The 12,634-nt window shown below is 41.7% G+C and overlaps 1 protein-coding gene across 3 annotated transcripts in view; it reads right to left on the reverse strand.

Annotated features, from left to right (window-relative positions):
- Nucleotides 1-237: 237 nt before the first annotated feature.
- Nucleotides 238-12,634, reverse strand: part of vta1 (vesicle (multivesicular body) trafficking 1) — a 72,032-nt gene continuing 59,635 nt past the window's right edge. For 2 of the 3 annotated variants that reach the window (XM_040125116.1, XM_040125114.1), the window contains one exon: nucleotides 238-1,857. In XM_040125116.1, coding sequence (XP_039981050.1) covers nucleotides 1,712-1,857 — 146 coding nt within the window. In that variant the 3' untranslated portion in view covers nucleotides 238-1,711. The remainder of the gene's footprint in view (nucleotides 1,858-12,634) is intronic. The other variant, XM_040125115.1, reaches the window with a different exon arrangement.

Raw genomic sequence — 12,634 nt, forward strand, 5'->3', positions numbered from 1 at the left:
CTCGGATTCTGTGACGTCACGAGATCCTGCGGCGAGAAAGTTCATGCAACTTTGTGAAAACCCCTTTAAGTTCTGAGAAACCTATAAAGTCAAATAACAACCAGAAAAACCACCACCGCCGTCTCAGGACTAATCAGCTACACACAGAAAGTGATATGTCAACACAATAAAAGTCAAATATTTCAGCACAAAAACCTCCATGTCTCCAAAAAAAGAACGAGTCAGAGGATGAGTGGGTGAAATAGCGCCTCCTGTTGACGCCCCAACAGCAGTTTTATTTACTGATTGTAAGTTTTTTGTTTTTTTTCTTCCCTCCACACTTTGTTCTTTAATGTCTGAGCTTTGGGACAAAACCGAATGGATGTGACATGAAAACAAGACACAGGTTTAACCTAGAAAACAGCAAAAACACCCAGTTAAACGAATTCTGATGAAATGTGACCCAAGTCAAAAAATGTCAACCCTACGAGTCTAAGTTTTGAGTTTGATCCAGGGTTAGATGGTCGAGTGCATTCTGAATCCGGATCGTTCCGGATCAGGATTTTTTCAGGCCCCTTCTGAAATTTCACGGGCTTAACTTTCACATCTGGCTATTTTATCCACCCGGGTTTCCCAGACAGACGGTATCACAGTAGACCTTGTAGCGACGACACTTTTCTACGGACCTGAAGCGATTTTTCTGCGTTAGGTTTTTGAGTTGTTCTTTTTTTTTTTTTTTGCCAAACATACACTGAATGTAACATGCACATGCTGCACACAGACATGAGGGAAACTCGCTCAGTCCACTGATGATGCGAATCCAGGCGGAAATCATTAGTGCCTATTGATTTCCCTTAATAAACTGACACCGATCAATCGACTCCATTTGATAAATCGATACCCATCAAAAAAGAAGAGATGGACATTAACATAGATGAGCTGCATGGGGAAGGAATTTCAGAATCTGAAACAAGTTTGACAAAAAAAAAAAAAAAACTTAACTAAAGGTCCACTTACTAGCTTTTTCAGAGCTCTGGTTTTCCCGCGTAGCATTTAAAGACTTCATTAGGATGCTTTCCTCTGTTTTCATCCCGTCTTACTTATTTTATACCGTTTGTTAACCACTGTGAACTGTGTTGAAAATGGGCCGTATTGCTTTGCCTCTCCACTGTCGGTGAAGACTGCGATACGCGTTTCAGTTCAGAGAAAAGCGTAGTAAGAGGACCTCGAGTTTGTTGTGGTGAGCGTGTACCAACATTTTGTATTGTAAGTGTAAGTGACAATGTTGTAAACCTGTGAAGCTGTGAGCCGATAGTTGTCAATAATGAAGCTTTGATCTGTGTTTTTGGGCTCCACCAGTTAAACATGAGTCAGACAGTCAACATGTTCAACAGTCAGTCGGTCGGTCAGTCGGTGCGACGAAGCGTCAGACACAGGCGGCCATTGTTGCAGACTGATTTCCATCATGTCCTCCTCTGACGGCGAGCTGAACAGCTCTCTTCACAGGACGGCCTCAGTGTGTGTGTTTATATGTATGTGTATATGTATGTGTGTAAGCGTGTGTGTGTGAATGTGCGTATGAGTGTATATATATATATATGTGTGTGTGTGCGTGAGCTGCGTCCTCAGTTCGCTGTGGGCCAGATCAGTGACAGATAGAGCGGCGCTGCTGGGGAGAAAAGAGGGGGTCGGAGCAGGGATGGAGGGATCAGATCGAAGGAGGACAAAGGCTTCATTCTTTGCCGGTTGTCAGGAGTTTCAGCGCTTTCTGGAGGTTCTGGATGGCCGTGCCCACGTCCTCGTACTGCAGGGCGCTGCCCGCGTACTTGCAGTACTTCTGGGCCTTGGTGAAGTCCTCCGGGCTGAGATGAACGCCGCCTGGAGGGTGGGATGGACGGAGGATTGAGAAAGGAGAGAAAGATGGGCAGATTGGAAGATATCGAGATGAGACAGCAGAAGAGAGTGAAAAGAAAGAGGGAGAAAGAAGAAAAAAAGAGCGAACGAGAGGGGAAAAAGAGCAAAGAGGGTAAAGTCAGTGAGATCAGAGTCAGATATCAGTTAACGTACAACAACTACTACACCCATTAGAGGAACATCGAGGAGAAATCGCTCTTGATTACCGAGTCACTGAGGCTGTGAACAGCAACACAAAGAAGTGGATTGATGCTAATTTCAGAGCTGAAATAAATCATGAAACTTCCACCGAATACCAGGACAACTGCAGTGAATATTTTACCACTGAGGAAGAGTTTCTGAAACACTCACACACTTCGGCAAACAAACAACCAAAACATCTAGCACTGCCTCATTTGGATTAAAACATGGATCTCTGATGCAGGAAAACCTTTGCTCTGCAATCCAGGGAACACGCAAAATGATGCAGTAATTGGTCCAGGGCTGCAACTAACAGTTATTTTCTTTCTAGATTCATCGGCCCATTATTTGTTTGGTGGCCTCAAAAGTTTAGTCTATAAAATGTCACGAGATAGTCTAAAACCCAGGGATATTCAGTTTGTAATTATCGGTCCGCAGAGAAAAAACGGAAAATCCTCGCATTTTAGAAGCTGGAACCAGAGACTGACGGTAGTTTAAGTCAGAAAATGATTGATTTTTCAACATTTTCTGACAAACGACTCATCATTTCAGGGTTTTTGAAAATAAAAACATAGAGCAAAGGTGCTTGAGATCGGCAACATATGCACAAGATTAAAAAATAGAAAAAAACCCCAGCACAAATATAAATATACGGTGATGCGATTAAAGAAAAGCAGGCAGTGTACATTTTGTGTTTTTTTTGACTAAGTTGCTTTATTTCTCAACAATGTTAATGACTGAATGTAAACTCAAAATAACAAGTGGAAGAAAAGCACAGAAAGACAACGACAAAAAAATTTACGCAAACTTCAAATACAAAAGGACACATTATATTCCAGAGACGGTAAATAGATAAAAAAGAAAGTTAAGGACACACACACACACACACACACACACACACACACACACACACACACACACACACACACACACACACACACACACACACACACACAGGCGTGCTGTGCAGATGTGAGTCAGTAAATTCCATCTACTCACGTATCAATCAGTTGTCAATCATCAATACACAGAATGTCTCTTCAATCTCAGTCTGTTTCCTGTTACGTTTTCCTTTGGCCAAACAATAATGACTTCACTGTGCCTACACACGCCGTAACATTAAATTAACTAACCACTTCCTGTGGTTGCACAAAAGGCCTTAGCTTCCTCCTAAAACACAGTATTTTTTATTCTCTGTTTTGGGGGATTTGTGCAGTGAATTAAATGAAGATCCTCAAACTCTCTCCTTGACCAACGGCTTGAATTCAGTCTTTCAAGTGATTTCACTTGTAACACTGCAATTAATCCAAACACGGAGCTGATCAGTTAAGGGTCTGTTGAGGGATGAGACTCAGCTCGTCCTTCTCCAACCGCGTCACTGGCTGAGATCTTAAACGGCGTCACTTCGGCTTAAAGCCCAGTTTTCCCACGGCAGATTAAAAGCTTGAAAACACCGAAAACGAAAGAGCACTGTGGTCTTTTTCCAGCTATCTGCAGTTTTCCACCCGTTCACACTTGAACACCGCGGAGCCAAAACGAGTCCTCTGCTGTTCATTAGGAACAACCACTGCAGGGAGCTGGTGCTGAGTGCCTGGCTCGAGGGCTCTTGGGTGCAGGGGTGTCGAGAGTATCAATCAGGTTCAGTACAAGTGCCTCTACTTTTGGTGACTGAGAAACAGGGTTTTATGGAAATAAAAGCTTCACTCTGTTATCAAAACATGTTGCTGAGGCATATATTCATAAATGGATTCAAAGAAACGATGCTTAAGGTGAATACGTTAAAAAGTGCTGATGTACAGTACGTGGAGTGAAATAAGTGGTTAACGATGACATTTATAAAGTGAGAAATACCCAGAAATCAAAGTGCTTCAGAAATGATCCTCACTACAGTTTATAACACCTGTCTTCACGAGGGACGGAGCTAAATGAGTGCAGGTACCGACACCACCATCCTTTGCTTGTGTGCAAGTATCCTGGTCGAACACCTGTTCAGTAAACGTTCAAAGAAACGCAACCTCTGAATGCCTCGCCTCTTCAGAGCTGTAGACACCGAGCTCACTGGGACAGTAACGAATAAGGTGACTGTATAACAGAATATAGAGGCGGGAAACAGAGAGACAGAGGGGGAAGACGCTTGGAAACAGCCCGAATTTGACCGGGATGTTGCGGTTACACGGCGCGTGCCTTAAGGGCAACACGCGCCGGCAACATATGACAAGCTACGGTACGTAAAACCTGCAGCTTTAGTTTTCCTGCGTGGCCCACACAGTCGCTCTCCCGACTGAAAAATCCTGGCTGCCGTGCCCTGACCACTACCTCCGGCTTTTATTGCGAAGGAAATGGTGCGGCTCTTGGGGACGTGGCCGACGTGTGTTGCTCTGTAGACCACTCGTCGCCAGCACATCCCAAAAAGGACAAGGTGCTGTTGATACTACTTTAACTGAACCCTTCTGGTTTCTGACACATCAATGGACAAAGCCAGACTATACAATGAGTTGCAAATTGATCAGCAGTATCGGTAACATCGAGAGGCAGCATCGGGTTGTACGGATAGAGTCCGACCAATCACTTCCCACCACTGCTCAGGCAACGAGAAGGGTTTCAGTCTGATCTGGATTTTAAGAAATGTAGTTTCTCTCCTCGTAGGACGACACTATTTCTAGGAAAACTCTCCGTTGAAACACTTGTGACCTGCGTCATGGAAAGTCAACACCACCGCCTCCAGCCCACAATCACCTGTCAGCACGGAGGGGATTGTGGGTAATTTATGATGGGGAACAACCTGCTGCAGAGCTCAGCGATCACTGTGATGTGAACCGTTTAAAGAAAGACTCGCCTGCCTGACGATGGGACACAGTCGGTGAGGACACACTATGTGGTTACAGACAGTGTTTGTGTGTGTGTGTGTGTGTTACTGTAGTATTTAATAAAGAGAGACTAGAGTTGTCCTCAGCGTCCCTCTGAGACAAACCACTCCCTGTGAGCTCATCAGGCCCACCACATGTCTCTCAGCCCCCCCCTCCCCCATAAACCTACGGTCTAAGACCAACTCTAGGTTTACATCTCCACTATAACATGAACTTGTTTTTCTAAACCACGTTATAAAAACACCAGTGATTTAGTGATGACACACAGGCCAAGCTCAACCCTCGACTCCGGGTGATCTGGATCACGTAGTTTAGGAGGTGACACGCTTTTGTTCACACTGCCGTCCCGAAAAGTGACCAGTGACTCATTTCTTTTGCCATTAATGCGTCCCGCGTGAACGTGCCTGGACATGTCATATTCTTATACCACACGAAATTCACACATACAGTACGAGGTGGGGTCGGACGGTTGGTCATAGAATTTGCAGGACATTGACACAGGGGACCAGGGTTCATGTCTCGTCTCCCGTGTCCTGTTAGGTTTAGTCTATTATAACATTTTGGAAAGATGTGGTTTGGGTTAACACATCCTGTCTTGTGCTACAGATTGTACTAATATGGCCTGATTCCAAAAGAATGTATGCGCTAAATGGCGTCTGATTTGTCATTCTAAAGGGAGAGGATTGGCCAGCGCTTATCATCGCAATCAGTAAATCTTTAGTCACTCCTCTGACCGAGTGTTAGCATGAAAGACAACAAGACACAACAATGGTCTCCAGGAAGATGAATCCATTCACTTGTTCCAGCCTCAGAATATGGAATAATTGAGCCAGTTTGTCCCTAACCCCCCCCCCGCAAATGGAAGTTACTGATTCAGCTCGTGTCTCTTTTCCCATTGTTTTGTACATAATGTTTAAATCTGTAAATTAAGAAGGGAAGTATACAAATGTGTATTTGTGTAGCCTATTTATTGAGGATTTGATGCCAATGTTTGTTTGGATTTTTGTATATCATGAGCTAATGTTATTAAATGGCTTTACTCATTTATTTGCTCTTTTGCTTTGGGATTGTCCTTTTTTTTGGAAAAGAGAATATAAAATATATTTTTTTTTAAAAACAACCAGATTTTTTTTTTTTTTTTGATCCAAACTATCAGGGAGGTTTGTTGTCTGGGTCTTAGTCTGTAACGATGTTTGGCACAGAATGTCTGGTAATATGAGAAGGTTACAGGGAAGGTTTCTATCTCCTGTCATGTTCGGGCGACTCTGATCATTTTATAGCCGTTTTATTTTAGAGAGAAACTGGACCGAACATTACTGCTGTCCGAACGAACTGGAGCAGATCCGCAACGAAAAATCGACTACGAGTAAGTGAAGCTGGTGCAGCCTCCGACTTTGAAGGACGTCTTGAAGAGAAAAGACTGCTTGAAATCTGGCCTTCAACTGCCGTGGCGGATGGGTTTTTAAGCATACAGATGAGGAAGAGATGGGGAGGACACGCAGAGGACTGTACTGACTGTGTTTAGGATCTGAGAGCGATGATACTTCTCTATCTGTGCTTGATTCAACGCAACAACACTTAGTGTGTTTCCTCCTTTGCGCATTTCAAATCTCTCTGCATAAGTGTGTCAAAATAAAATTTGACTTACGATGCCAAAAAACATTCCCTACAACATTAAAATCTAAACAATATGACGAGTCAGACACCGAAACTAATTTAATACGTTCTGTCTTCCGCTTTGTTTTGCTTTCCAGCGTTTTACATCACTGTACACTGTATTAGATCATTTTGTTTTTCTGATTCATTATTGATTCGCTCCTCGTAAGAAGGGTTTTTTCTTTCTTTGGAACGTTCCCGGCAACATCCTTGTAATGAAGGATCTGTGTAGAGAAATGAACTGTAGCCTAAAAAATAAGAACTGTTTTTTTACTCTACGTGTTTCTGCAGTTCATTATTCTCACAGCCCTCCTCCCATCAGGGTCTCTGGAGGACTACAGCTGAGCCTGCAGGAAACACATCTTACAGTGCGTTTAACGCCATAGAATATATACAGAGACTTCGTATCCACCCTCCCTCACATACAGGACTCCAGTGTATACTAGAGGAATGCAGCACTCATTGCTGTACAGCCCACAAAACCCCCTCATAAAGCCCCTCAAAGATCCATCATGTAGAAAATGTCGGTTTTGATCGACTGTCTGAGGACAATTGCAATGTTTCCATCTTTTCCTTTTTCTTTTAAATTTCTTTTATCACTCTGTCATCCCTCTTCTGCTCTCTGGTTTCCTCTCTAACAACTCCTAGGACTGTAAGAGTCTGTTGGACAATGTCCACCTTGGTTGTTCTACACCTCCTCACATCCCTCTTGCCCACACACTACATGGCGAGTCTGTGGACACTCGAGCACCACAGCCACCACGTGACTGCTGACCATGCCATTCTTAAATCATGGGAATTAATCTGCAGTTATAACTGGTCAAATGGACGAAAGGTTAGTACCAATATGTCCACAACGGATGAGGTTGTTGATAATGATGGAATCCATTGTTCAGACTGAAAAAAGGCCTGCATTAAAACAACGCATGTGACTGGGATGGTGGGTTGGCGTTAGCTAAACAGAGGAAATACAGCATTATTGTTAAGTAATCTATCAGGAACGTGAGCATGCTGATTTCTGATTGGCTACTGCGGCACCTTTTTGAATGAGGTCACACTCTGGTGAGTCAACCGTAGAAGTCAGTCGTGTTTTGTACGAGTGTTTCTCTGTACGCTCTGCGCATGAACACGCCGTTAAAACCTCCTTATTGTCAGCTGACTGTGGTGGTGAAGGGCGATGCTGAATACACTTTAAAGTAACTTTGCATAAGTAACTGCATAGATCAGCTCAATTGTGTAAATCAACTGAGCTGATATAATTAATAAATGTCTATTAATTATCATGATTAATAATAACTTTTGAATTTATTTGAGAGTGTGTATGTGTTAGTTTAGGTGTTTTTTTCCTATTTTTTAATTTAAACATCATCACTCATTTTACACAAAGCCAATCAACAAAGAACATCAGTGTTCACGATTAAAGAACAGAAGAAAGAAAATCTTTCTCACCCTGTCCCTTTCTGTTTTTACAACTTTCTCTCTTTCTTGTTTTCTTCCTTCCTGCCACGTAGTTTTCTCAACCCCTCTCCCGTTACACTCTACCCCAGATTTCTCCTTCTTGTCACATCTCTCGTCCGTCTCTCCCCATCCTCGCCTCTAAATTTAATTTTATTCCGTACGCTAGGTGTGTTTATCGGTGTGTCTATCAATATTCACATTTTTCCAAAGCAGTAGAAAGTCTAAGAAAGAAATCTTGACATTGACATAGAATAAAGAAATGCTAAAAGATGTGCTGCCTTAAGTTCCTCTGCCAAAATTGATAAAAGTGTTTCTGAAATGAACAGAAAAATGTATGTGGTGGACACATTGTCATTTGTCCCTCCGGCTGTTTTATATTTAAGATGATGAAAAAATGAATGATAAAATGATTTACAGTCTCTATTCCCTTGTTGGACACATTTTTGTTTCTCCCTCAACTTTGAAACTGATGTTTCTTTCTTTTGTCCTTTTTCTTCCTCTACCAATTTGCAATGAAACTCATTTCTCTCTTCTTGGTCCCTCCCTCTCTCCATTATCCTTTGTTTTTTCCCTCCCCTATATCTTAACTCCTTTCCTGGCTCCTCTGTCCCCTTTACTTATTTCAAGCCCCTCTACTTGTTCAATCCGTCCTTCCCTCCCCAGAGGACTCTCTTTAACTCGAGCCATGCCTCCGTGGCCCTCCCACCCCACCACGCCAGACCGTGCTCTGCAAACAGAACATGAGACAGAGTCCGGGACAGGATACGTTCTCCATATCAAACACATTATTACATACAGCTGCAGATCACTGCTGCACATTTCAAAGCCATGAAATGACTGACAGCCAAAAAATCAAAACATATTACTGTGTTTTGAAAAATAATACCCAACAACTTGGTTTCATGGTTTTTCAGTGGATCATTTACGTTTTGGAGACACAGAGTCTGAGTAAAGTACAGACGATGATTTCTACCCCCAACAATGTTCATACTGTTCATCGGAGTCAGTAAATTACATTTACTGCCTCTGAACCTAACTAGTTTCTCTAAACTGCGCTGCACAATGAACTTCATTTGAAGGGGTGTTTCCAGAAAACAGTGTCTCAGTTACTCTGGATAATCCACAGACTTTGATTTGAACAGCTTTCATTGGAACTACTTTCTACATGTGAAATAGTCCCAATGAAAACTGTTCTGTGGAGGTTTAGCACCACTGATATCTCAAAAACTGGCCAAGCCAAACTGAAACCATCTGCATGGATCAACAGCAACGGTTGTAAATGAGGAATAATGTTTTGGGGCGAACCGAACCTTTGTTTTTTAAATGGTGTCACGAGTCAAACCTGTAACTTCTGTGGCTAAATTAGGATTCATTTTACACTGACTGACAGTTTATTAGTAGTATTCATTAGTAGAGTGTTGGAATGGGCCAAAACCCAAATGACACTGGAGTACAGTATAATTATTCTAGCGACTCCCGAAAGGCTTTCGGCATGAATTATTCACGCACAACTGGCTTGCTGTGACTAAAATGAAAACATCCAGTGATCAGTGGTCCTGTAGAAAAAATGTCTTTCAGCTCAGAGGAGTTCAAACTGAGACCATAACCAGGCAAATCATCCAAATTAACCATTTTCATCCGCAGGCTTTGAAACTTTCATAGACAGCTAACGCTAAGAAAAGTTTCACAAATACAAGCAAAACAGGGATGTTAACGGGTTAAAGACTGGGCTTCCGTGTTTAAAATGAAAACCTTTGGGAATTCCTGTTTCTGAGCCTTCAGTTTGTATCAAAACTTCAAAGTGCGTCTGTGACCTGCTGAAGTAGATTCAGAGTCAGATTCAGATCCAGATCCAGAAAAATATTTATCCCAAGAATCCATTTGCAGCTTACCCAGTCCATACACAAAACTTCAATACTCATAGGCGAGGTAGTGATTTGTCAGAGGCAACAGATCAACGTACGTGGATCAGTACGAGGGAACGACGAGCAGCAGTAAACAAAACATTTGTTCCAGTTCATATAAATGAATAATGGAAAAAAAAAAAAAAAGCGAGTTTAAAAAGAATGTAACACTCATGTAAAATGACTCCTGTCGGTGTTTAGCAGCCTGAGAGCAGAAGGAATGAAGGACTTTGAGTAGCGGTTGTTCTCCTCCCACAGAGAGACTGCTGGTGTAATTGTAACCGTGGTTGATGGGTAGCCGCCACCAAACTATCAGTTGGATCTCCTTTGTGATTCTGCGTTCGTTCACTGGTTAAGTGGTGAAGTCACTGGTATATTTCGGGCTGTACTGATCACAGCGGGCACTGGCTAAAAACGACACTTTTCTTCGGCGAAGCAGAGGCGATAAATCTAAAGGTCCACGCAGCCAGTGCTTCTCTCACCGAGTTAATGTCTAGCACATGTGATAATAATGACACCAAATTATTCTTTGACTTTAATGTTTTAATGTTGAGACACCATAAAGGAGCTCTGAAAGTTCCTGGACCCCTCTTTGAGAATCAGAGCAGGCAGAGTGAACAGAGCAACAGATAATCTCTCTCTTGGCTAAGTAACGCTCATAAAACATGGTCATCTGCTCTTATAAATGTCCTGTAGAAGAAAATGAAAAAAATGATTGAATAATGTTGCACCATAAGCCCCTAATGCCTCGGTTGATTTCTCTTCTCTTCCAAAAAGCTGGAAATGACTCGTGAATATGCTGACTGCATACTCCCAAGGATGGGAAGAGTTTGAGAGAAGGAGTGAAACAGCGGAAAAATGAAGTGAGAAAGTCAGCAAAGAGATGGGAGACGGCCAGAAACCACAGCGCTTGACGAAGAGAGAGATTTGGAGAGGGAAGGCATTCAAAAAGGTGGTAATAATAAAAAAAAAATGACGTGACAGTAATTTGAGATAAGAAAAATATAAGAACCAATTGGACGATCAATTTTTGCAAAGACAAATCAACTTTTAGTCGTGCAGTTTCAGCAGGTTGTGTCAGCAGAATGCAAACAGCACCATAAGCAGTATGAACGTATTACAATAACCACAGCTGCAGCTAACCATTGTTTTTATTATCGATTATTCTTGATAATAATTCAGTGGATAATCAATGTTGTTTAGTGCGTATTGCAATTTCTCAGAGTCTTCAAAAAAGGTATTGAATTGACACTCACGTCACGGCAGAAATAAATGGAGAAAATTGTGCCAAACATCACCAGTGAATCTTTGACAATAGACACCAGCTTTCTTACACTACCCGGCAAACTGACAAGCAACCAACATCTTCTCAGTCCGATTTTATTCCCAAGAGACTACAATTGTTAAACTGCAGCTACTATGGTCCTAAATTGCCATTATTTTCTTCATTAATCCTTTAGTCTCTAACATGTGAGAAAAAGTGAAAATGCTCAACACAGTTTCTCATAGCCCACAGAGACATCTTCAGATGTCTGGTTTTGTCCCATCAACAGTCTAAAGCTCAAATATATTCAGTTTATAATCTGATAAGAAAATCGGCAAATCTTTACACTTGAGAAGCTGCAGCCAGTGAGTTTGGCATTTCTCTGGTAGATAAATAACTCGAGAGATTAATCATCTAAATTGTTGATCAATTTAGTGTCACAAGACTGCACAACTGATAATTTCAGCACCATGAAAATACAAATACAGCACATTATAAAAATGACATCTTGAACCAACATTTCAAAGGTTTTCTAAACCGGCAGGTCAAGATTTTGCTTTTGTCATTATCATTTTTTAATAACTGAGTTTGTTTCTGAAGCCTATATAAAAGAAAAAAAATTATAAATTCTAACTGCAGAACTTTTACAGAATGTTCTGCTCAGTTTTCTTTTCTAAAACCTCACAGACTAACTCCTACCTTCAACCTTTACTGAAGTGGGTTCAGTTCGCTGCAGAGCTGTGCACCTTCGAGTGAAGCGAGAACGGCTGGTGCTACGAAAACTGATGTGAATAGGAACATAAAGTAGAAAATACCCACAGATCAGAATCATCTTTTCGGTCATTGTGGCTATTTTCATAAAGAACGTGTTAAAAAAATTGAAGGTACAATAAATGGCCGAGTATACAACAGTAAAATTAAAAATAAAGTGTCTCACTTCCTTCAAAGAAGTCTAAAAGTCCAACAATGTCATAAATGCTTCATGTCCAACTTCATCTCAGGAGTTTAACGATCCCAAACAGCTGGTTAACTTAGGTGATTTTGGTAAAGGGTTAAAGACTAAAGGTAGATCAAAGCATTTTCATTTCCGTTGCTCTGCATCACGTCTCATGGGGACGAAAAAGAACAGAAAACAAAGACGGAGACTGGCTGAGAGGGGACTGCTGACTGAAGGAATTAAAAGTTTCATGTTTGCTCTCGTGAACAGAAAGTGCAGAGGAAACGCTCAGAGCTGCCGGACAGAAAACATACATTTACTGGTTTTGCCTCTTCTTCTCAGGCTGTTTGACATGTTTTAATGGAGTGCTGTGAGCAACCTTTTTTTCATTTATCTGCATGGACTGAAGCCTAATATAGTCCTCAAATAGGCCTTCTCACTTTAATTGTACCAGCTATCGGACAAAAGTCTATTT

This window comes from Xiphias gladius, chromosome 4 (assembly GCF_016859285.1).
Source record: "Xiphias gladius isolate SHS-SW01 ecotype Sanya breed wild chromosome 4, ASM1685928v1, whole genome shotgun sequence".
NCBI lineage: Eukaryota > Metazoa > Chordata > Actinopteri > Istiophoriformes > Xiphiidae > Xiphias > Xiphias gladius.